At 50.8% G+C, this 21,502-nt stretch overlaps 1 protein-coding gene across 2 annotated transcripts in view; it reads left to right on the top strand.

Annotated features, from left to right (window-relative positions):
- Adgre5 (adhesion G protein-coupled receptor E5) overlaps nt 1-21,486 on the top strand; it is a 21,772-nt gene extending 286 nt beyond the window's left edge. The window contains exons 2-19 of one of the 2 annotated variants that reach the window (XM_008855406.3): nt 5,887-5,937; nt 6,127-6,243; nt 6,722-6,877; nt 11,539-11,685; nt 12,076-12,222; nt 12,315-12,361; nt 12,483-12,560; nt 13,670-13,847; nt 13,929-14,042; nt 14,285-14,505; nt 18,240-18,413; nt 19,442-19,633; nt 19,871-20,097; nt 20,175-20,241; nt 20,331-20,422; nt 20,507-20,675; nt 20,775-20,876; nt 20,952-21,486. In XM_008855406.3, coding sequence (XP_008853628.1) covers nt 5,887-5,937; nt 6,127-6,243; nt 6,722-6,877; nt 11,539-11,685; nt 12,076-12,222; nt 12,315-12,361; nt 12,483-12,560; nt 13,670-13,847; nt 13,929-14,042; nt 14,285-14,505; nt 18,240-18,413; nt 19,442-19,633; nt 19,871-20,097; nt 20,175-20,241; nt 20,331-20,422; nt 20,507-20,675; nt 20,775-20,876; nt 20,952-20,981 — 2,309 coding nt within the window. In that variant the 3' untranslated portion in view covers nt 20,982-21,486. The remainder of the gene's footprint in view (nt 1-5,886; nt 5,938-6,126; nt 6,244-6,721; nt 6,878-11,538; nt 11,686-12,075; nt 12,223-12,314; nt 12,362-12,482; nt 12,561-13,669; nt 13,848-13,928; nt 14,043-14,284; nt 14,506-18,239; nt 18,414-19,441; nt 19,634-19,870; nt 20,098-20,174; nt 20,242-20,330; nt 20,423-20,506; nt 20,676-20,774; nt 20,877-20,951) is intronic. The other variant, XM_017794955.2, reaches the window with a different exon arrangement.
- Nucleotides 21,487-21,502: the final 16 nt, after the last annotated feature.

The following is a 21,502-nucleotide window of genomic DNA, read 5'->3' as shown; positions in this document are numbered from 1 at the left end:
GGGGGGGGGGGGGGGGCGTGCAAAGCCGGCGTGGTGACACCCGGCACTAGGGAGACTGAGGCGGGAGGATAGCCAGTTCAGGGTCAGCCTGGGCTACACTGCAAGACCCCCATCTCAAAACAAACAAAAACAAACAAAAGAAATGAAGGGTAAAGTAAGCTCCACCCGTGGCCCCAGGCAGCCGCCCTCAGAGCATACGGAGGTGCTAGGGAGCGCTAGATCGCCCCTTCCAAAGCGGAGTGCCCCCAAACGTCAGGGAAACCCCAGAAACCTTCCTGGGAATCTGCCTGGTACTGAACCACAGGTTGACGGGATCTTGCCGGGTTGTGGTTTTAAACTTGACTTTTGTTTAAAGTTCCCCAGTCTTCTTTCCTGCCCCACCCTGGGTTCCTCCAACCGTTATCTGACAGCTCATTACCTAGACAACGTGACAACAAAGATTGAAGAAATGGAACTTGGGGTACAGGCTGGGGTTGCCCCAACCACAATGACTGGCCTGCGTGCCAGGGCCTGGTGGCAGGTGGCCTCTCAAATAGCCTCTGGGCTCCTGAGCCAGTGACAGACCTAGTGGGACACAGTTGGTGGCAGACAGCTGCAGAGGCCTGCTGGCTGTCCCCAGGGCTGTATTATAGTGGCCTTGAGCTATACTGCCCTCCTGTGTAAAATGGAGCAAGACCAACTCCATCTTACAGAATCTTTTCAAGGGCTGAGAGAATTTGTACATAAGCTTTCTGGTTCACAGTTTGAATTAACAGAACACACAGGAATGGTGTGGACACCTGGAATCAAAGCACTTAGGTGGTGGAAGCAGGAGGATCAAAAGTTCAAGGTCATTTCTTGGCTACATATTCAGTTTAGATCAGCCTGGATCTCATATAGACTCTGTCTCAAAAATCAACCAAACAAAAACAATTAAGTGGAGCTGGGTGTAGTGATGCAGACTTTAAATCCAGCATTCAGGAGACAGAGACAGATGGATCTCTGTGAATTCAAGGCCAGCCTGGTCTACATAGTGAGTTCCAGGCCAGCTGAGGTTACAGGGAGACCCTGTCTCAAAAAGACCAGGAAAAAAAAAAAAGGACACTATATTATTATGATGATTATTATTGGTTTCTGATGAGATAACTAGGGTCTGGGGATCCACTGGGGCAGGGAGGGTGTTTGGCAGGATGCACAAAAACTGCCCCTAAGTCCTGGATCCCTAAGCCAGAGTCCTGTTGTTCCTGGCTCAGTCAGCCAGGGAATTTGAACCAGATGTGTCTGGGAGTAAGCAGGCAGCAGTTGGCTCCTGTTTGGTTAACTTCCAAGTGTCCAGATGGAGGCAACTTGGCCAATAGCTTCAAGATGGCGGGCAGAGCCCAACCCAGCCCATCCTGGGGAAACAGGGTGCCAAAGAGCCTTCCCAAGGGCCTGACACATTTGCAGCTCCAATCCACCTTCCTTGGCCCTGTCTATCCACTGATCTTTTTCTAAGATTCAAGCCTCATTTCTCTGTGTGTAGACTGGACATAACCCTAGCCCCTGCATCCTGGTGTGGTTCTGAATCTTTTCTATTTGTTTTTATTTTTGAGACATCCTCATGTAGCTGAGGATGACCTTGAATTTATGATCCTCCTGTCTCCATCTCCTGAGTGCTGAGATTACAAGCATGTGCAACCAGGCCTGTCTTTTGTTTCTTGGGTTTTTTTTATGTAAAGGAATCCAGGCTTGATGGCACATGCTTGTAAATGACAGCACTGGGGAAGTGGAGGTGGGTAGGTCCTTGGGGACTGCTGACCAGACACCTGGCTTCAGTTTCAGTGAGTCTCAAAAATCAACGTGGAAGGCGCTTGAGGAGCCACACTTCAGCCTGTTCACACACAATGTGAACACACACACCCAGAGATCTGTGCACGTGTACATGCACGGTTTCAGTGAGTCTCAAAAATCAACGTGGAAGGCGCTTGAGGAGCCACACTTAAGCCTGTTCACACACAATGTGAACACACACACCCAGAGATCTGTGCACGTGCACATGTATGCATACGTACATGATCCTAAAGGGAAGGTCATTTTGTGGTATGTCCTGCAAAGAGGAACTGGGTTCTGGCTGAGGGTGAAGCAGCCAAGCCCTGTGGCCTAAGAAGAGGAAGGAAGAGGAATTCTGACTTGAGAGGGGTGGCCTCCTGGCTACGGTGCTCCAGCCTCAGTTTACCCCAGCCAGGAGAGGGTGAGTTACAGGAGGGGCCTCTGTCCTCCTGTAGTCTGAGGGGGAACCAGGTTCAGACAAAGACTGAGTTTCTGAGGGACCATCTCATAGGCTTTGTCCAGAGCCCTGCACACAGTGGCTGACCCTAGGATCCCCCTGGGAGCCCCACATAGGGTCACATGTGGCCAGCCCAGTGATGACTCATTCCTTTCCCATCAGCCCAGGAAATGACTCATCTGTCCTCCCAATCCCTCCACCTTGAAGGCTCCCTCTAGGACTCTTGGATTATTGGGGTTCTTGCATTGCTGCAGCATTCCCTAGATTGGGAGAGACTCTAGGTCCCCTACCCCTGGCCCTTGCTTCTGAGGTGCCTCCTCAGAACTTTCTGTCTGTCGCTTTTTCTGTTTTCCCCCTCTTCTCTGGTGTGGATGGGAACAAGGGCTTCAGGTATGCTAGGCCGGAGCTCTGCCACCTAGCTAGACCGCAGCCCTTCCTTGATTTTTATTTTGAGATACTCTCACAGACCTATGTTCTGCAGCCCAGACTGAGAATTTTCAGTCCTCTTGCCTCAGCACCCCAAGTAGTTGGGATTAAGGCCAGCACCACCATGTTGGGCTTCTATTCTCTCTTTTAATTTGTGTGTGTGTGTGTGTGTGTGTGTGTGTCTGTGTCTTTTTTGAGACAGGGTCTCCCTATAGTCCTAGCTGGCCTAGAACTCACTATGTAGACCAGGCTGGCTTCAATCTCCTATAGAGATTTGCCTATTTTTGCCTCCCAAGTGCTGAGGTACCTTTAGTGTCTGCCACACATGGCTTGTGCTTTAATTATTTTTAAAATTACATTTTTATGTCTTTGTGTGTGTGTGGCCAGGGCACACATATAGAAGTCAGAGGATAAGTTATGGGAATTGGTTCTCTCCTTCCACCATGTGGGTCACAGAAATTGAACTTAGAACTCGGGTGGTCATCCTTGGTAGCAAGCCCCTACCCCTTTACCCACTGAGCCATGTCACTGGCCCCTGGTGTCTCTCTCTCCCCCCCTCCACGCCCCTTCCCCCTCTCTCATTTTTTGGTGCTGAGGATGGAACCCAGGGCTTTGCTTCAGATGGGTTCTCACTAAGTTACCAGGGCTGCTCTTGAACTTTGTGTGACTTTGAACTCAGGGTCCTCCTGCCTCAGCCCCAAGTAGCTGGGACTGCAGGCCTGTGCCACCACCACCACGCCCTTCCTCTCGCCTCTTCCTCTCTTTTCCCTCCCTCCCTCTCTCCTCTCCTTTCTACCTCTGCTTCCTAGTCTTTCTTCAGAGAATGGTAAACAGGTACCTGGGATTTGGGGCCCCCTTCTTGTCCCAGGTGGGATGCCCACAAACAGCAGGACCATCGGGGCACATAAAGCAGGTGCCCCAACCTCAAGCACAACCACTTCCTGTCTATGAGGAGCTTTTGGTGAAATGTCACCACCAGGTTATGTATTTAATGGTGGTAACACATACGCTATGTTACTGGTAACCCTTAGGAAAGTGTTTATGGGGTATTAGGTGTGTCAAAGCTGGAATGGGACCTGAACGAAGACCTAGCCTGGACCCTTGGTTCTTTCCTAAAGAATGACGGTGGGCTAGCCTGGTGTTACAGGCCTGTGGCCCCTGCTGTTCAGGACACTGAAGATTTCAAGTGCATGGCTGTCATGGATGACTTAGTGAGACTCTGCCACAAAATGAATAAAGGAAAAAGAGGACAGGATGAGGCTTGGGATAGAGTGCTCAGCTAGCCTGCAGACGCCCTGGGTACTTCCCCATACCACCAGGCAAAACCAAACAGGGCACCTAGGCTTTGTATCACACTGCCTGTAGTCTCAGCACTTGGGAGGTAGAGGCGGGAGGATCAGGACTTCAAGGTCATCCTTGGCTACACAGCCTAAACTACTTGAGGCCCTGCCTCAAAGAAATGTGTGGTGGGAGAAATGACTCAGTCAATAAAAGCAGTTGCTGCCAAATCTAAGAACCCAAATTTGATCTAGGGGACCTGCGTGGTAGAGAGAACCAACTTCCAAAGTTGTCCTCTGACCTCACACAGGTGCTGTATTAGTTACTTTTCTGTTGCTCTGATAAAACACCATGACTGAGACAACTTAGGGGTTATAGTTTCAAAGGAATAGAAGTCCATCATGGTGGGGAGGCGTGGCAGGAGGCAGCCGGAGCAGGAAGCCGAGCACCCACAACTTCCAGCAGGCACATGAAGCAGGATGAGCTGGAAGTGGGGCATGGCTATTAACTCCCAAAACCCACCCCCAGGGATGTGCCTCCTCTAATGAGGCCCCACTTACAGGCTCCATGACCTCCCCAAACAGGGACACAAACTGGGGTGTTCAAATATTTGTTCCCTGTGGGGGACAGTTCTCATTGAAATCCCAACAGGTGCCATCGTCAGCACCCCTCCAATGAATAAATAAATATAATTTGAAAAGTAAATGTAAAAGACAGTGTTACTCACTTAGCCATGCAGGGTTAGTCCTCACAGTGCTCTGGAAAGGGGACCATCAGCATCCTATCCCACAGAAAGGGAAACTGAGGCAGACAGTGATTAAAGCTACAGTCCAAAATCTGGATGGGGGGGGATTCCTGTCTCCAGCCTGCAGGCCAGCAGAACACAGCTACCTGGGCCTGGCACCCTGGGGTCTCCAATTCCTGGCCCCACCCACAGGCCACCCATGCAGGTGTATGGATGTCTGAGCCACAAAAGTGACACCTGAGCTCTGGTTCTTTTTCTGTTTTGTTTCTAAGGCAAGATCTTACCATATAACCTAGACTAGTCTTGAACTGTTTTTTTCTTTTTTGTTAGTTTTTTTTTTTCGTGGTTTATTTTTATTTTATGTGTATGTTTGCCTGCATGTACATAAATGCACCTGTGTCATGCAGTGCCCATGGAGGTCAGAAGAGGGTATCAGATTCTCTGGAACTAGAGTTACAAATCATTGTTGGCTGCCACGTGGATGCTGGGAACTAAACCCAGGTCTTTTGGAAGAGCTGCCGGTGAACCATCTCTTAACCACTGAGCCATCTCTCCAGCCCCTGTTTTTGTTTTTTGAGACAGGGTCTCCTTGTAACCCCAGCTGACCTGGAACTCACTGTGTAAATAGACTAGGCTGACCTCCATCTCACAGAGGTCACCTGTCTCTGCCTCTCAAGTGCTGGGATTCAAGGCCAGTGCCACCACATTCAGCTTTAGTGTTGAACACTTGATCTGACTTTTTGTTTGCTTGATTGATTTTAGGTTTATTTATTGTTACTATTGTTATTATTTGGGTTTTCTGTGGTTTTGTTTTTTGGAGTCAGGATGTCATATAGTTCAGGTTGGCCTCAAACTTGCTACGTAGCAGAGGATGACCTTGAACTGATCCTCCTGCCTCTACCTCCCAAGTGTTGGGATTATAGGCAAGTAGCACCATGCCTGGCTTTGTGGCCGTTTTTTGTTTTGTTTTGTTTTGTTTTTTTGTTTTTTTGAGATGGGGGCTCAATATGTAGCCTGGGGTTGGCTTTGAACTCCTGATCCTCTTGTCTCAGTGTCCTGAGTGATTGAGTTACAGAGTGTGCCACTCCTGAGTCACTTTGCCAGAGTCAGCACTGGTTGCCCACAGTGTATCACTCTCTGGCCTTCTGTCCCTGCTTTGAGTCCTAGCTGACCCTTCTTCAATCTGTTGCAGTGCTGTGCACCTTGCTGAGCCTTCCTGAAGCTGGACCCCAGGAGACAAAGAGTGAGTAACTGAGCAAGGGCTGGAGAATGAGCCCCACTGTGTACCACACAGCCCAGGGTGGAGATGGAGAGCTGTGAGGAGGCCAAGGACCATCCCCACACTTCCTTGAGACCCTTCTTTGGGTGGCACTGCCTCTGTACTCCCAGCCCATCTCACTTTCTCACTTCACTGAGGTCTCTATCCCCACAGGCTGCCATAAGTGGTGTCCAGCCAACTCGGAATGTGTCAGTATCAGCACCTGTCGCTGTAAGCCAGGCTTCACCCCATCGAAGATGCTCATCACCGACCCTACAGAGACCTGTGAAGGTATGAAGGCTGAGAGTAGGCATGTTGAGAGATGGCACAATGTGGCCATTAGCAAAGCTGGATATGCAGTGATCGGGAGTCTCAACCCTTCGCCTCAAGGCCTTCACAAAGGCAGAAAAAGTAAAGATAGTAAGGTGGGAAGGGCAAGGCTTTCTGGAGAGAGAGGGCCTGGCCTCTGGGCATCTGTGCCTCAACTTGCCTTAGGACTGGGGAAGGGGGTGCTGAACTTCCAGTCCACCCCCACATTGGCACTGTCCAAATCTGGGGTTCCAGCCAGAAGACTGAGAGGAGCGGAACTGACTGAGCAGCCTTCAGGAATGGCTTGCTCCAGCTCCAGCACAGCCTCAACAGTACAACCCAGAATTCCCAAAAGAGACTAACTGAACAGCAGTTTGCATGCTGGGGTAGCGATAGATGTTTTCTTCTTTGAGAGAACTTTCAGGTTTGGGAGGTAACCCTTTCTCCTGTTGTGTTGCAGACATCAATGAATGTCTGTTACCCATGGCAGCCATCTGTGGAAAATATGCAACATGTGAGAACACGGAGGGGAGCTACTACTGCATGTGCAATCCAGGATATGAGCTCAAATCTGGGGCAAAAAAATTCACTAACCAGAGTGAGAACACATGTCAAGGTGAGAACCTCCTGATGACTTTCACCTCGCCAATGTGAGGTTCAAGGCCATTAACATAGTTATTGCAGCAGCCACAAGATGGTGTCCTTATGTCCATTCTACCCCTGGGGTCAAGTGTGCATACACCTGTCTACAAGCACAGAGCTGCAGGGTGGTGCCAGAGTGGGGCACAGACTCAGGTGCTCCTTGCCGAGGCCCCATCCTGACAACTGCATGTGACTCAAAAAACCCTTCTCAGTTAGGTGTGGTGGCACCTGGCTGTGATCCAGCATGAATGTTGAGGGAGGTAGACTAGAGATGTAGCTCAGCTTGCCTAGAATCCCCCAGTGAGGGCCTGGGAGTGTGGCTAGGAGGAAGAGCACTTACCTAGAATCTTCCAGTGGGGCTGGGGCATGGCTCAGTGGCAGAGCACCTGTCTAGCATGAGTATGTTCTCCAACCCCAGCACATACACACAAAGGTGTTTTGCATTTTGTTCATTTTTTTAGAAATTTTATTATTTTTATTTTATGTGTATGAGTGTATTACCTCATGTCGTGCAATGCCTGAGGTCAGAAGAGGGTGCCAGATCCCCTGGAACTGGAGTTATGGAGGGTGGTTAGTTGCCATGTGGGTGCTGGGAACCACACCCAGATCCTCTTCAAGATCAACCAGTGCTCTTAACCACTGAGCCAGCTCTCCAGTCCCACTTTATGCATTCGTAACCTTGGAATAGTCATTCCAGGTCTGTGTGCCTCGGCTTACCCTTCTGTAAAAGGAGCATAATGCTGGCATGTGCTTCATAGCTAGGAAGGTAAATGAGACTATAAGGTGCTGGACACTGGGAGTTCCAGAATGAGCTGCATTATTGATGGCATCTGAGCTTTGGCAATGGAGCCCAGAGCCTCATCCATACCAGGCAAATGTTTTACCATTGAGCTATGCCCCTACCTTTTTTTTTTGAGAAAAGTCTCACTATGTAACTGAAGTTAGGCTTGAGCTCAGGTGTCTTCCTTCCTCAGCTTCCTGAGTGCTAGGATGACAGGTGTATGCCCTAGCAGGCTCTGTGAGTTAAGTGTTAGCTCTGCCTTGCCCTCGCCTATGTTATCTTTGGAGCAGCAATGAGGGAGGCAAAGGACTCTTGTTGTGGCCTTGCCAGAAAACTGTGGTTCCCACCAAGAAGAGCCTGGCCACCCACAACACCAGACTGTGTCCCTCCTGTGGGAGCTGTGAGCAGGGTGAGGGCTTCAGTCTTTCCAAGGGAATATGGGAGCCAGAGCTCACCCAGAGAGAGGATTATTAATGCCTGTAGAGCAGGGAGAGAACAGCGAGCAAGGCTGAAATCGAGGTGAGGGTCCAAGAGGAAAACCAGGACTTCTGCAGAAGGAAAAGAGCCCATAACTGTGGCCCCAGGCCTTCTCTGCCCTCTGGAAACAGAGAACAGCAGATGGGAAGTAGAGAAATGGCAGGGATATGCGTGCCCCAGACATGCATCTGTATGGGGACCTATCCAGAACACACTGTAGTGCTGGCCCATAGGGTGAACGTTGTACGTCCTGCAGGAGGCCTGGCCAGAGGGGAAGACACCTCTCCTTCCCAGGTGCACACAGCCAGTTTGGTGAGCAAAGACTTTTCAGCCTCCTTGGATCGGTGCCTGGAGCAGTGATCAACCTGTACAACTGGGCCAGCTGGGGGCACCGGTCCACAAGGACAAAGGGAGCAGAAGCGACGAACGGGGTCAGGACGGCCAGTGAGCACCGATGGAAGAAAGCCCTTCCGGGGAGGCAGATTCAGTGATACAGCTCCGTTTATTCAGTGATACAGCTCCGTTTATTCAGTGATACAGCTCTGTTTATTCGGTGGAGGTCAGGGAAAATATAGTGTGGAGGCAGCAGCCAAAGCTTCAGCTGATAGGTGCTCATAGTCTGCTCTATTTATATGTGGTGGGGGATCCCATCATCTGGCTATAGGGCAATGCCTAATTATCATATAGAAAAAACCTGGGGGCAGTTTTTATTGCAGGTAACTATGCCAAAGGTCATATTCTGAATAAGGTCAGGCATCTGTGCTTGGAGACACTTTCCAGGTAAGTCAGGCAGGAAGCCCCTGCTGAGAAAGGAGCCAACCCTAACAGCAGGGTTCCCCAACAGTGATCAACCTGTACAACTGGGCCAGCTGGGGGTACCATGGCCCTGAGTATAAAGTGGCTCTGGGACAGTATTAGAAACAAGCCAGGGCTAGATGGGTCCCCAACAGGGCCAGGCGAGAGACTTGGATGATCAGGGGTAAAGTGGTGCAGGGGTCTCCATGGACCCCAAGGCAGGAGACAGAAGGTCCCCAGCCAGCTTAGAGCAAAACCCACCCAATGAATAAGACCCTGAGTCATCACCTGGCACTACAGACTCCAGCCAACATAGCTCAGAGGACACGCCTCCGTGTCACACTCCAAGGATGGCAAGAGCCCTCGGACCATTTCTTCTGCTCCTTCTCCACTTTCAGCACGAGAGGACCTGATTCTGGAAGTTCAGAATAGCCATCCTTCTGTTCATCTGCATCTCATTTGCATAAACCACAGTTCCTCCTGTCTATCTGCATCTCATTTGCATAAACCGCCATTCCTTTGTCCATCTACATCTCATTTGCATGAACAGAAAATGTGGCATTAAGGATACTCTGCCTTGTAAGCTCACCCAGCATGTCCCAGTGCAGTATCTGTCCTCTTCCCAGCATCAGTGGACACCAGGATAACACCTGTCCCCCCTGGGGTCCAAACAGTCTCATCTATACCTGGAAACCTCCCTGAGCAGCCAGCCACAGTGCACCCACGGACACAGCCTGGAAACTCAGGAGGAAGGACAACCAAGAGTAGGCCACATTCCCTGCCACCTCTTCTGCTTGAAGATACCTCCTGGATCCTGGCACCCCCTTCTTCTCAGCCTTGTCCACTGTCCTACCCAGTCACCATTCTGACTGTCCCCAGAAATTCTGGTCCCTTGAAGGAAGCATAGAATGGTGTGACTGGGGTGGGCAAAGTCACCCTATTCCCACACTCAGAGAGTTGAAGGAAGGCACCCCCCGGCCCCCTCAGAGTTGAAGGCAGGGACTCTGGTCAGACACCCTGGCAAGAGAAAGTGTGGAGAGGACCACTACCCCAGAACCATCCTTTGGCCAAGGATGTTACCCACAGCTGTTAGACCAGGCAATCCAGGACAAGAAGGAAGCTGGACCCCATTCAGTGGGTCCCCAGGTCTGTGACCGTGGCAGGAGGAGAGAGGACAGAAATGCCTGCTACCTCTACCCCCGTGGGCAGGGCCCCCCTCTCTGGGCACTCTGACCTTGAAGGGCTGGCTTTATTAGAATACAAGTTCTCAGCTGTACCTTCTGCAGCTGCAGCCAAGTGGTGCCTTCCTGAGAGTCAGAAAACAACACCTTGAAGGCCCCTGGCTGGGGTCAGCCCCTCTGTCACCCTAGATGGCTCTCACTGTAGTGTGCCCTGGCCTACTGGGCACTGTCTCCACTCAGCCTCCTCTGTTCTGTTGAGCTTCCTCCTACAGGGATGCCTGGATCAGAAGGAGATCTTAGTCTTCTACTTAGTGGAACTGAGCTCTGGGACTTAGCACAAGTAGGCAGTTCTGTCCTGTGGGTCCCTGAAATTACATGCAGAACTCCAGGGAACATCGTCCTGAAGAATGGGGACAAAGGCCACCACCTGGAATACTGAGTTTCCCCTACATTGGCTCCCTGGGGGGTGCATGTGTCCTTTGCCCTAATCCTCAGGCCAGAACACTGGTGGCTGTCAAACCCTTGCCCTAGCAAGGAGCTGCCAGGAGGCTACAGTCCACAACTGGCAGCTAGGGAGCCCTCCACCACTTCCCTTGCCATCTGGACAACAAAGTCAGGCCTAGCATGGATACTGTAGGACATTGCCAGATGAAGGCTCCAGATGCTTCTATGCCATGAAGCCTGGCAGACCCCACATCCCAAAGGCTACCCTCAGCTGCGAGTGCACAACCCCCTCCATTTCTTCTCATGATATGGATGAGAGTCAGAACCCAGAGTCAGTAGGGACACAGCATCGGCACCAACACCCAGGGCAGCTATGTAGGCTGCTATCTTCTGACCTCAAGCCAAGCTGAGCTCCCTGAAGCTGTGTGCAAGCAGAAGTCTTAGAAGACACTGCAAGGCTGGACAGAAGTTGGGATGGAGCCAGGCAGGTCCACAGACTAAAGATGGAGAAGATCTGCAGGGTCCCATGAGGTCATAAGGCCTTCAAAACTGCTGCCTGACAATTCAGCCCCCAGCAAAGTGTCTCTATAGGGTAGGGTAGCCCAGGAGCTGTGTGGAACCCCCACATCTCACTCCTCTCTCACCTATCACATGTAAGAACAAAGTGTCACAGTTCTGAGTAAGGAAACCTCAGCACCACCCAGGAAGCCTTGGTGAGGAGGTCCAACCCTGTGACTCTCCCTCCTGGTCTCACCTCCTGTAAACTAACTCAGGACTCTGAACCTCGTTGTCCTGTCTGCAGAGCAGTCACCATAAGGTTTTCTGAATGTGAAGTTGAAGGTCACTTGGTGGCAACTGTATCTGGGGCAATGAGAAGATAGGGAAGTGGGTGTGATGCTTACCCGGAGGGGCAGGGGGGAGGGCAAGGGAGGGCTGACCCTCTGGCTTTGTCCCCAGATGTGAATGAATGTACCTCGGGACAGAACCCCTGCCACAAATCCACCCACTGCATCAACAAGTTGGGTGGCTATTCTTGCATCTGCCGCCCAGGCTGGAAGCCAATTCCTGGATCCCCCAATGGGCCGAACACCACCAAATGCGAAGGTCCGGATGCCAAGTTTCCTCAGTCACAAAAGTTGATCTTATATTTAATCATAGTACTGCAGGGGGTGGGGAGCATCCTGCTCTGCTTGACCTCCTTCCCTGAGGCTGGATCTGGGAAAGTGGGGTACCCACAAGGTGTCCCCAGGGGACCCCAATGGCTGCTGATTACTAAAGAGGACCATAGTTCATATCTTCACAATCTGTACAGCTGTTCAGGGTTGACCTGTGCTGCCTCTAGCCCTTACAAATAACCTAACCCAGTGTGCACTGCTCTCTGCAGCCACACCTGGGGATGGCACCACAGGCCAGGGACTGTAGCGAAGAGGAAGACGGGTAGGGACTGCTGGCAGGGTTGGGAGGTGTCTGACCCCCTTCTTTGCATCTCTCCAGATGTGGACGAGTGCAGCACCAGGCAGCATCAGTGCCACAGCTCCACTGTGTGCAGCAACAGCGCTGGCTCCTATAAGTGCCACTGCCGCCCTGGCTGGGAGCCAGTTCCCGGGTCCTCTAGTGGCCCAAAGAACACCACTTGCAGAGGTACCTGACCTAGCCAACCACCCCATCTGCCCCCCCAAACACATGCCCAGTATTTGAATTCAGCCTAATGAACCATGGTATTGTCCCCGCAGAGCTGCTTTTCCCCACCTGGGCACCACCCATGGGAGTCAACAGCCAGGTGAGTGAGCAGTGGGGACCAGGAGGCCCAATCCCTTTCTGTAGCCCATCCATCCCTTTCACCTGAACGCCTGCCCATTGGTGATCCTCCAACCCCACACACATCTCATTTCCCTCCCCAGAGCTTCTCCTGCTTCTCTGTCGAAGTCCAGAATCTGCTCAGAGACTTCAATCCAGACAATGCCAACACCACCATTCAGGTGAGGGAGGATGAGGGGGCCAGGGCTGTGGTAGGCTTCAGTGGGGACTGTGACAGGGTTCTAGCCAAGCAGGGACTTTGGTGTGAGGCACATGGATCTGCAGTACATGGCCATTAAACACAGACACACACATTCACCAGCCAGTGCACACATGACACAGCTATAACAGCAAGGAATGAGGCTGTTAAGACTAGAGTTGAGGGGCTGGAGAGATGCTCAGCAGTTAAGAGCACTTGCTGCTCTTGCAGAGGACCCAGGTTCTGTTACCAGCACCCACCTGGCAGCTAATATCCATCTGTAACTCCAGTTCCAGAGAATCCAATGCCCTCTTTTGGCTTCCATGGGCACTGCATTTACATGCAGGCAAAACACTCATATACATAAAAATTTTTTTTTAAAAAGGCTCCACTAAAGTTGAGCAGAGCATTGTGGTATACACCTTTAATCCCAGCACTCAGGAGACAGATGAAGGTGGATTCTGTGGGTTCAAGCCTGTTCTGCATAGCAAATTCCAGGCCAGCCAGGGCTACATAGCAAGACCCTATCTAAAAAACAAAGACTGTAGTTGAGCACAGTGTGGCCCACTACTTGGAGGCTGAGGCAGAAGGATCTCAAGTTGCTGAGCTGTATGGCAGACCCTGTTTCAAAAAGGAAAAGGAAACAGGGCCAGAAATGTGGCTTAGTTGGTAGAGGGTAGAGTGTTTGCCGAGCATGCACAAAACCCTGGGTTTGATCCCCAGCACTGAATAAACTACTTCTGGTGGCAGATGCCTGTAACCACAGCAGTTCAAGGTCATAAGTAATTTCAAGATTACAGAGCTGGGGGCATGGTTCAGTGGTGAAGTACCTGCCTGGAATCTACCGGTGAGGGTCTGGGGCATGGCCCAGCTGAGCTATGGCAGTCCCTGTGCCTACTGGTGGTACACGCTGTTGTGGTACACAGGGTCATAAGCCTCGTTTGTTTTCTGGCTACTCTGGAGTCTTGATGAATTTTTCCAACTAGTTCCCCAGGCAATGGGCATGGTTCTCCAATGTCTGCATAAGAGGGGTGAGGTCCAGTTCCTTCAGTCAGTCCCTATGGTTCAAAATCTGTCACCCCGTATCCCCAGAAACTCATTGAGGCCTTGGACAAGCTGCTGGAAGCTCCTGGGGACATAGAGACCCTCACCCTGATGGCCCGCCACCAACTGGCCACCCAACTGCTCTTGAACCTTGAACAAACACTTCGGACTTTGGCACAGTCATTACCCAAAGGCCTCTTCATCTACACATCCCCTTCAAACACAGGTGAGGCTTTGTCCTGCCCTGTCCCACCCTTGGACTCCATCCTGTATGTGGCATCCCCAGTCACTCCCCCTGCTCCCTCAGAACTGTCCCTGATCAAGGAGCAAGAGAACACAGGTATCACTACCGTGGGCCACAACCAGGCATCGATGGAGCTGAACTGGACTGTGGCAGCTGGAGCCAAAAGCTCAGGAAATGGTAGGTATCTCCAGAGGGAACTGCAGGAAACCATCTTACTCAGTGAGGTGACTCAATGGGTAAAGGCACTTGCCAACAAGCCTGACAACCTGAGTTCGAAACCAGGATTCAAAGAACTAGGGGAGGTCTAGGATATGAGAGAAGCAGATGCCAGCCCATTGGGAAGGACTTGGCATTGCTGTGGGAGGATGGGGTGCAGAGAGGGAGGGCAGGAGAAGGCAAGCCAGCATGTCTGCCCTCAGGCTACGCTGTGGCAGGCATCCTGTCCAGTCCAAACATGCAGAAATTGCTGGCCAATGCCTCCTTGAACCTGGATAAGAGGCAAGTAGCACTGGAGGAGTTCTATGATAGCCCAGTCCGTGATGTTTCACTCAAGCTCCTCTCGAACGTCAGTTCTGTCTTTATGACCAACACGGACACCAAGAAACTGGCCTCAAATGTCACCTTCACCTTCTCCTACTCTGTGAGTCCTTGATGGGAAACGAGGGGTGGAAAGGGGTACCCTGCTGCTCTCCCTAGCTGAAGTCAATGTGGCTGCTCTCCTCTCTCTGCTGCTTCCGCAAACATCTCAGGACCTTTCACTTGCTGTGCCTCCTGCCTGAGATAGTTTTCTTCTGTGAACTCAGTCCTGATCTGTTTCCAGCAGTCTTTGTTAAAATAACATTTTCTTATTAGGCCTTCCTTGACCACTTTGTTTGGTTTGGGGTTTGGGGGGGTTATATTTATTTTGATTTTCAGGTGTATGAGTGTTTTGCCTGCATGTGTACAAGTGCACCAGTGTCATGCGGTGCCCACTGAGGCCAGAAGAAGGGATCAGATCTTCCGTAACTGGAGTTATATACAGGTGTTAGCCACCCTGTGGGTGTTGGGAATTGAACATAGGCCCTCTGCAAGAGCAGCCAGGGCTCTTAACTGCTGAACCATCTCTCTAGCCCATTTTTGTTTTTGAGACAGGGTTTCACTAAGCACTGGCTGGCCTGGAACTCAATATACAGACTAACCTCAAACTCACAGAGATCTGCCTGCCTCTGCCTTGTGAGTACTGGGATTAAAGGCATGTATCACCATACCTAGCCAACCTCTTTATTTAAAATTTACAACCTGAGGGCCAGTGAGATGGCTCAGTGGGTAAAGACACTTGCAGACAAGCCTGACAACTTGAGTTTGATCCCTGGTACACACAAGGTGGAAGAAAAGACCCAATTCCCACAAGTTGTCCACATGCACACTGTGACATACACAATGAATAAATTTAATTTTTTAAAAAATTATTAGAAATATATAAAACATTAAAAATTACAATCTGAGTCCAGTCTGGTGGCATAGGCAGGACCAAACGTTCAAGGCCTGACTGAACTAGAGTGAGTTCAAAGCTAGCCTGGGCTTGTCTTAGAATAAAAATATAGAAGGCAGGGAGGCTGAGGATATAGTGGTACAGTACTTGGTTAGCATGCAGAAAGGCCTTGGGTTCAAGCCCCAGTACTTCAAAAATGAATGAGTAATAAAACAACTGGCAGGCAGTAGGCAACTGTTTAGCTCAGTTGTAGGGTGTTTGCCTAGCATGATAAGACCCAGAGTTTGATCCCAATACTATAAAGCAAAATTTAAAGCTTTTATTATATATTATTTATGTGCTTGATTGTATGTGCACCCTGTGTGTGCAGGTGCCCACAGACGCCAGAGAGGGCAGCAGGTCCCCTGGGACTGGTACAGGTCATTATGAGTTGCCTGATATGGGTGCTGGGAACTGAACAAGTGGTGTTAACCACTGAGTCATTTTTCCAGCACCCCAAAATTTATATTTACACACACACACACACACACACACACACACACACACACACACACATCTTTTTGAGACAGGGTCTTCCTGTAGCCCCAGCTGGCTTTGAACTCACAGAAATCCACCTGCCTCTACCTCTCACATGCTGGGATTAAATGTGCCACCATGCCCAGCAATTATTTATATATTTTTAAATTATTATTTTATGTATATGAATGTTTTGCCTGCATGTATATATGTGTGTGCAAAACCAAAGGGGCCAGAAGAGAGTGTTATATCCCTTGAAAGTGGAGTTAGTTACAATGGTTGTTGGCCGCTAAATGGGTGCTAATTTGAACCCAGGTGTATGTATTTTTTAAGTTTATGTGTATGCCTGCATGTATGTGAGTGCGCACATTTGTCGTGCAATGCCATGGAGGGCATCAGATACCCCTGGAACTGGAGTTAAGGGCAGTTTGTAGCCACAATGTGGGTGCTGGGAATCGAACCCAGGTCCTCTGCAAGAGCAGTCAGTGCTCTTAACCACTGAGCCATATCTCCAGCCCCCTTTAAGGTTTTTTTTTTTTGGTCTTTTTGAGACAGGGTTTCCCTCTAGCCTCAGCTGGCCTGGAACTATGTAGACCAGGCTGGCCTTGAACTCAGAGATCCGCCTGCCTCTGCCTCCCAAGTGCTGGGATTTGCGTGCGCCACCACACCTGGCATAAGTTTTGTTTTTTTAAATTGTATGTGCCTGAGTGTTTTGCCTGCATATAAGTACACCTGTGTCATGCAGTGCCTGTGGAAGCCAGAAGGCATTGGATGTCCTGAAACTGGAGTCATGGAGCACTATTAGGCATCGTGTGGGCGCTAGAAATTAAACCCAGGTCCTCTTCAAGAGCAGCCACTACTCTTAACTGATGAGCCATCTCTCCAGACACTATTATATGTATTTTTTTGAGACAGGGTCTCACTATGTAGATCAGGCTGGCTTTGAACTCAGAGATCCATCTGCCTCTGCCTCCTAAATGCTGGGATTAAAGGCATGGACTACCATCCAAAACAAAATTTAAAAAAATTAGTCTCCCCTCCCCCTCCCAAAACATACTATAGTCTGGAGCCATTCAGATGGCTCAGGGTAAACATGCTTTTATTTTTTTCAACTTTTTGGGTGGTGTTTTTTGAGACAGGGTCTCCCCTGTAGCTCCAGTTGACCTGGAACTTGGTATGTAGACCAGGCTGACCTCTATCTCACAGAAATCTGCCTTCCTCTGCCTCCTGGGTGCTGGGATTAAAGGCATGTGCTACCATGCCCAGCAGTAAAGGTGCTCATCAGTAAACCTGAGTTCGATCCCCGAGACCCACATGGGGGAAGGAAGAGAACCTCTGATCTCCACATGGTGGTTGTGGCACACATGACTTTCCCCACCCCAAAACACACACAAATACACGTAATAAAAAATGTAGCTTGGTTGGTAGTTTGCCTAGTGTGCATGAAGCCCTGGGTTCAAATCCCTAGCACTGCATAAATTGGGTGTGTTGGCAGATGCCTGTAATCCCAGCACTCAGGAGATGAAGGCTGGTTCAAGGTCATCCTCACTACATAGTAAGTTTGGTAGCCTGGGTGTTCTAGTGTGCTTTCTGTTGCTGTGATAAAATACTGACCAAAACCAATTTGGGGAGGAAAGGGTGTATTTGGCTTATAGATTATAGTCCACCACTGAGGAAAGTCAGGGCAGGAACTCAAAGACAGGAATTTGGAGGCAGGAACTGAAGCAGAGACCACAGAAGATGACTGCTTACAGACTTACTTCTGAAGCTAACTATGCCACTGGACTACTTAAGACCCTGTTTTAAATTTTAAGAAATTACAGCCTGGGCAAGTGGTAATCTAGTTACTGCCTAGATCTTGCAGTGTACTCAATAAATCTGATTTCTAAAAAAATAAGTAAGCCAGGCGTAGTGGCACGTGCCTTTAATCCCAGCACTTGGGAGGCAGAGGCAGGCGGATCTCTGAGTTTGAGCCCAGCCCTGATTTCTAAAAAAATAAGTAAGCCAGGCGTAGTGGCACGTGCCTTTAATTCCAGCACTTGGGAGGCAGAGGCAGGCGGATCTCTGAGTTTGAGCCCAGCTTGGTCTACATAGTGAGTTCCAGGCCAGGTAGGGATACAGGGAGACCCTGAATCAAAAAGACAAAAAAAAGAATAAAATTATAATCTGCAAGTAGCCATTCCCACTCTTTTCTGTGGCATTTACTACTTGTTTCTGCTTGTGATTTGCCCCTGGCTCTCTGGTCAGTCTGAGGGCAGGACTGGTGTCTCATTTCATTGCTGGATCCTCAGCAGAACAGGGCTCAAGAAGCAGGGTCCTCTGCTTAGCCTGGGCCCACCTTGAGAGTGTGCTCCAGGCACCCCCACTCACCACCCATCTGCCCACAGCGGGAGTCTATTGGGCCTCGCCAAGAGCTCATCTGTGCCTTCTGGCAAGGTCAGAGCAACGGAAGCGGACGCTGGGCCACTGAAGGCTGCTCAATTCAAAGCCCGAATGGCACAGAATGCACCTGCAACCACTTGAGCAGCTTTGCCATTCTAATGGCCCACTATCATGTGCAGGTGAGTACCAGCAACTCTGAGCCCACAGGTGCCCAGATCAGCCAGGATGGGACCTTGGCTGTGCTCAGGGGTTGTTGCTGACTGTTCAAGTCAGTCCCTTTGGTCACTGATGGCCCCATGCCCTGCTTCCCAGACCCTTCCCTGGGTCTTCTGTGACCCAACAGCTGGTCTGCCTGCTGCCAGAGTACCCTGCATGAACCCAGCAAATTGTGAAGTACTGTGAAAATGGCCTGGGTAGGGCAGGTGAGATGGCTTAGCAGATAAAGCAGCCAAGCCTAATGACCTGGGTTTCATCCCTGGAGCCCAACCCCAGAAAATTACTCCCCCTAAATTGTCCTCTGACCACACACATGGCCCCCATAAATACATAAAATAATAAATGTAATAAAAATGCCTGGATAGAACATTTCAAGGAGCAAGCTCTGCCATAAACTGGGTTATGTGCCTAACTGGAATGAGCCAGGCAGAGCAGATCTTGTGGTTCAAACCACACTTGTATGACTGTCTCTCATAGATGCTTGCATAGCAAGGGCCCAGCTGGAGGTGTGGGGGAAGAGGAGCTCCAGGGGCTGGAGAAGTCTCAGGGGTTGAGAGAACTTGCTGGGCTGGAGAGATAGCTCAGTGGTTAAGAGCACTTCTTGTAAAGGACCAGAGTTAGATTCTGAGCACCCACATGGTGGCTAACCGTCCATAACTCCAGTTCCAGAGGAATCCAATGCCCTCTCCTGACCTCCTCAGGCACTGCAGGACACAGGTGCACAGACACACACGTAGGCAATACACTCATACACATAAAATTAAAAAAAAATCTTTTAAAGAGAGCACTCGCTGTTCTTCCAAAGAACCCCGGTTTGATTTCCAGAGCCACGTGACAGCTATGTCCCCTCTTCTAGCCTTCACTGGCACTACACCACAAATGCCAGTACACATTCAAAACAGCAATCAGAACACTTGTCAAAATAGAGTTCCAGGGACAGGAGGACCTGAGGGCCCTGATGGAACCCTGCCCCACCCTGTCCTGCCTCTAGGACCCAAGGCTGGAACTGATCACCAAAGTGGGGCTGTTGCTCTCCCTCATTTGCCTCCTGCTGTGCATCCTGACCTTCCTGCTGGTGCGGCCCATCCAGAGCTCACGCACCACAGTGCACCTGCATCTGTGTATCTGCCTCTTCCTAGGCTCTGTCATCTTCCTGGTGGGCATCGAAAACGAAGGTGGTGAGGTAGGACGGTGCAGCCCCTTATGGGGTACCAAGACCCGGGAGTAGGGTAGCCCAGTGTCAGTCCTGAGGCTCAGTGCACAAGGTAGATCTGACGGAGTCCAGCTGCTTGGCTGGAGGTGTTAGGTTTTGGAGGCCAGTTGCCCTGCCCCTGCTAACCCATCCGAGGCCCAAGGGGTTGGCTCAGCAGGCACAAGGTACCACCCAGAGCTGATGTGACCTGCCTCTCGGTGCCTGCAGGTGAGCCCACGCTGCCGCCTAGTGGCCGCACTGCTGCACTATTGCTTCCTGGCCGCCTTCTGCTGGATGAGCCTGGAAGGCCTGGAGCTTTACTTCCTTGTGGTTCGAGTGTTCCAGGGCCAGGGCTTGAGCACGCGTTGGCGTTGCCTGATTGGCTACGGAACGCCTCTGCTTATTGTGGCCATTTCGGCAGCCTCCAACATCCAGGGATATGGCCGCCCAACCTAGTAAGTTTGGTGTGGCTGGGGTAAGGCAAGGGCTGGTGGGTACTGGGCAGGGGCACTGATGGTTTCCTCTTCCCCAGCTGCTGGCTGGACCACAGAAGTGGCTTTCTCTGGAGCTTCGTGGGACCCCTGGCATTCATCATTTTGGTAGGTGTCCTCCCCACACCGGAAGCCTGAATAGCAGGACCCACTCCTTTACCAGCCATCTAACTTAAGGACTCATACTCTCCACCCAGTGTAATGCTATCATTTTTGTGATCACCGTCTGGAAGCTCACAAAAAAGTTTTCGGATATCAACCCTGACATGAAGAAATTAAAGAAAGTGAGGTAAGAGGGGTAAGGAGGAGGGCCTTGGGTAGAACCAGGAGGGCTAGAACAGCTGGGTAGTCAACTGCAACTGCCTGCCCACAGAGTGCTGACCATCACTGCCATTGCCCAACTCTTCGTGCTGGGCTGCACCTGGGTCTTTGGCCTGTTCCTCTTCAACCCCCACAGCACCTGGCTGTCCTACATCTTTACCCTGCTCACCTGCCTGCAGGGCTTCTTCCTCTACTTGATGCTCTGCCTGCTCAACAAGAAGGTGAGTGAGCTGCAGGGAAAGCCTAGGGGAGGAAGTGGGCAGGCTAGGCCTAGAGCCTCAGGCTTACCCCCTCCTTACACCTGGCATCTGGGCCGGCAGGTGAGAGAAGAGTATCGGAAGTGGGCCTGCATGGTTGCTGGGAACAAGTACTCAGAGTTCAACTCTTCCACAGGCACTGGCACCAGCCAAAATCAGACCCGGGTAAGGGACTGGCCCGGGGCAGGGGAGGGGGGTGAATCTGGCTGGGCTCATCCTCAAGACCTCTCTCCTCTGCAGGTCCTTAGACCTCCAGAGTCCGGGATGTGAAGGCAAGTTCCAGCCAGACCAGGAGCACACAAGGTTGTTCCTCTTCTGCATTGTGTCCCAGCTTCCCTCCCCACTTTGGGCACCATGTGTCACAGACTGTACAGCTGGCTCTGCGCCCAACAGGATAGAGACCACTGATCCTGCTTCTGGCTGTTCTTTGCCCAACCACAGCTATCGCTTACCATGGGGACAGAAGCCAACCCAGACCTGCAGAGCCCACTGCCCTGGTACAGAAGTTGTCCTGAGGTCCCTTATCCTCAGCCTGGTTCTTTCCCCTCAACTGTCTTTGGCACAGACGAGGCCAGGGTGCTGGTTTCAACTTCTTTCTTAAGCTGAGACTGATGTCATGTCAGAGGCCAAGGACCCTGCCTACAACTGGCTCACGGTACAGAGACCCAACTCCCCACCCGCAGAGTGGAAGGATCTCATTATTATAAAGGTTGTGGATGTTTTGTAAGGTTTTTATCTGGTAACACTTAAAATTAAATATCACACTGATAGAAAAGGTGGCCTCTTTGCTG

Source organism: Nannospalax galili, unplaced genomic scaffold (genome assembly GCF_000622305.1).
Source record: "Nannospalax galili isolate Female #2095 unplaced genomic scaffold, S.galili_v1.0 scaffold47, whole genome shotgun sequence".
Lineage (NCBI taxonomy): Eukaryota > Metazoa > Chordata > Mammalia > Rodentia > Spalacidae > Nannospalax > Nannospalax galili.
This window is presented reverse-complemented; position numbering and strand designations above follow the sequence as displayed.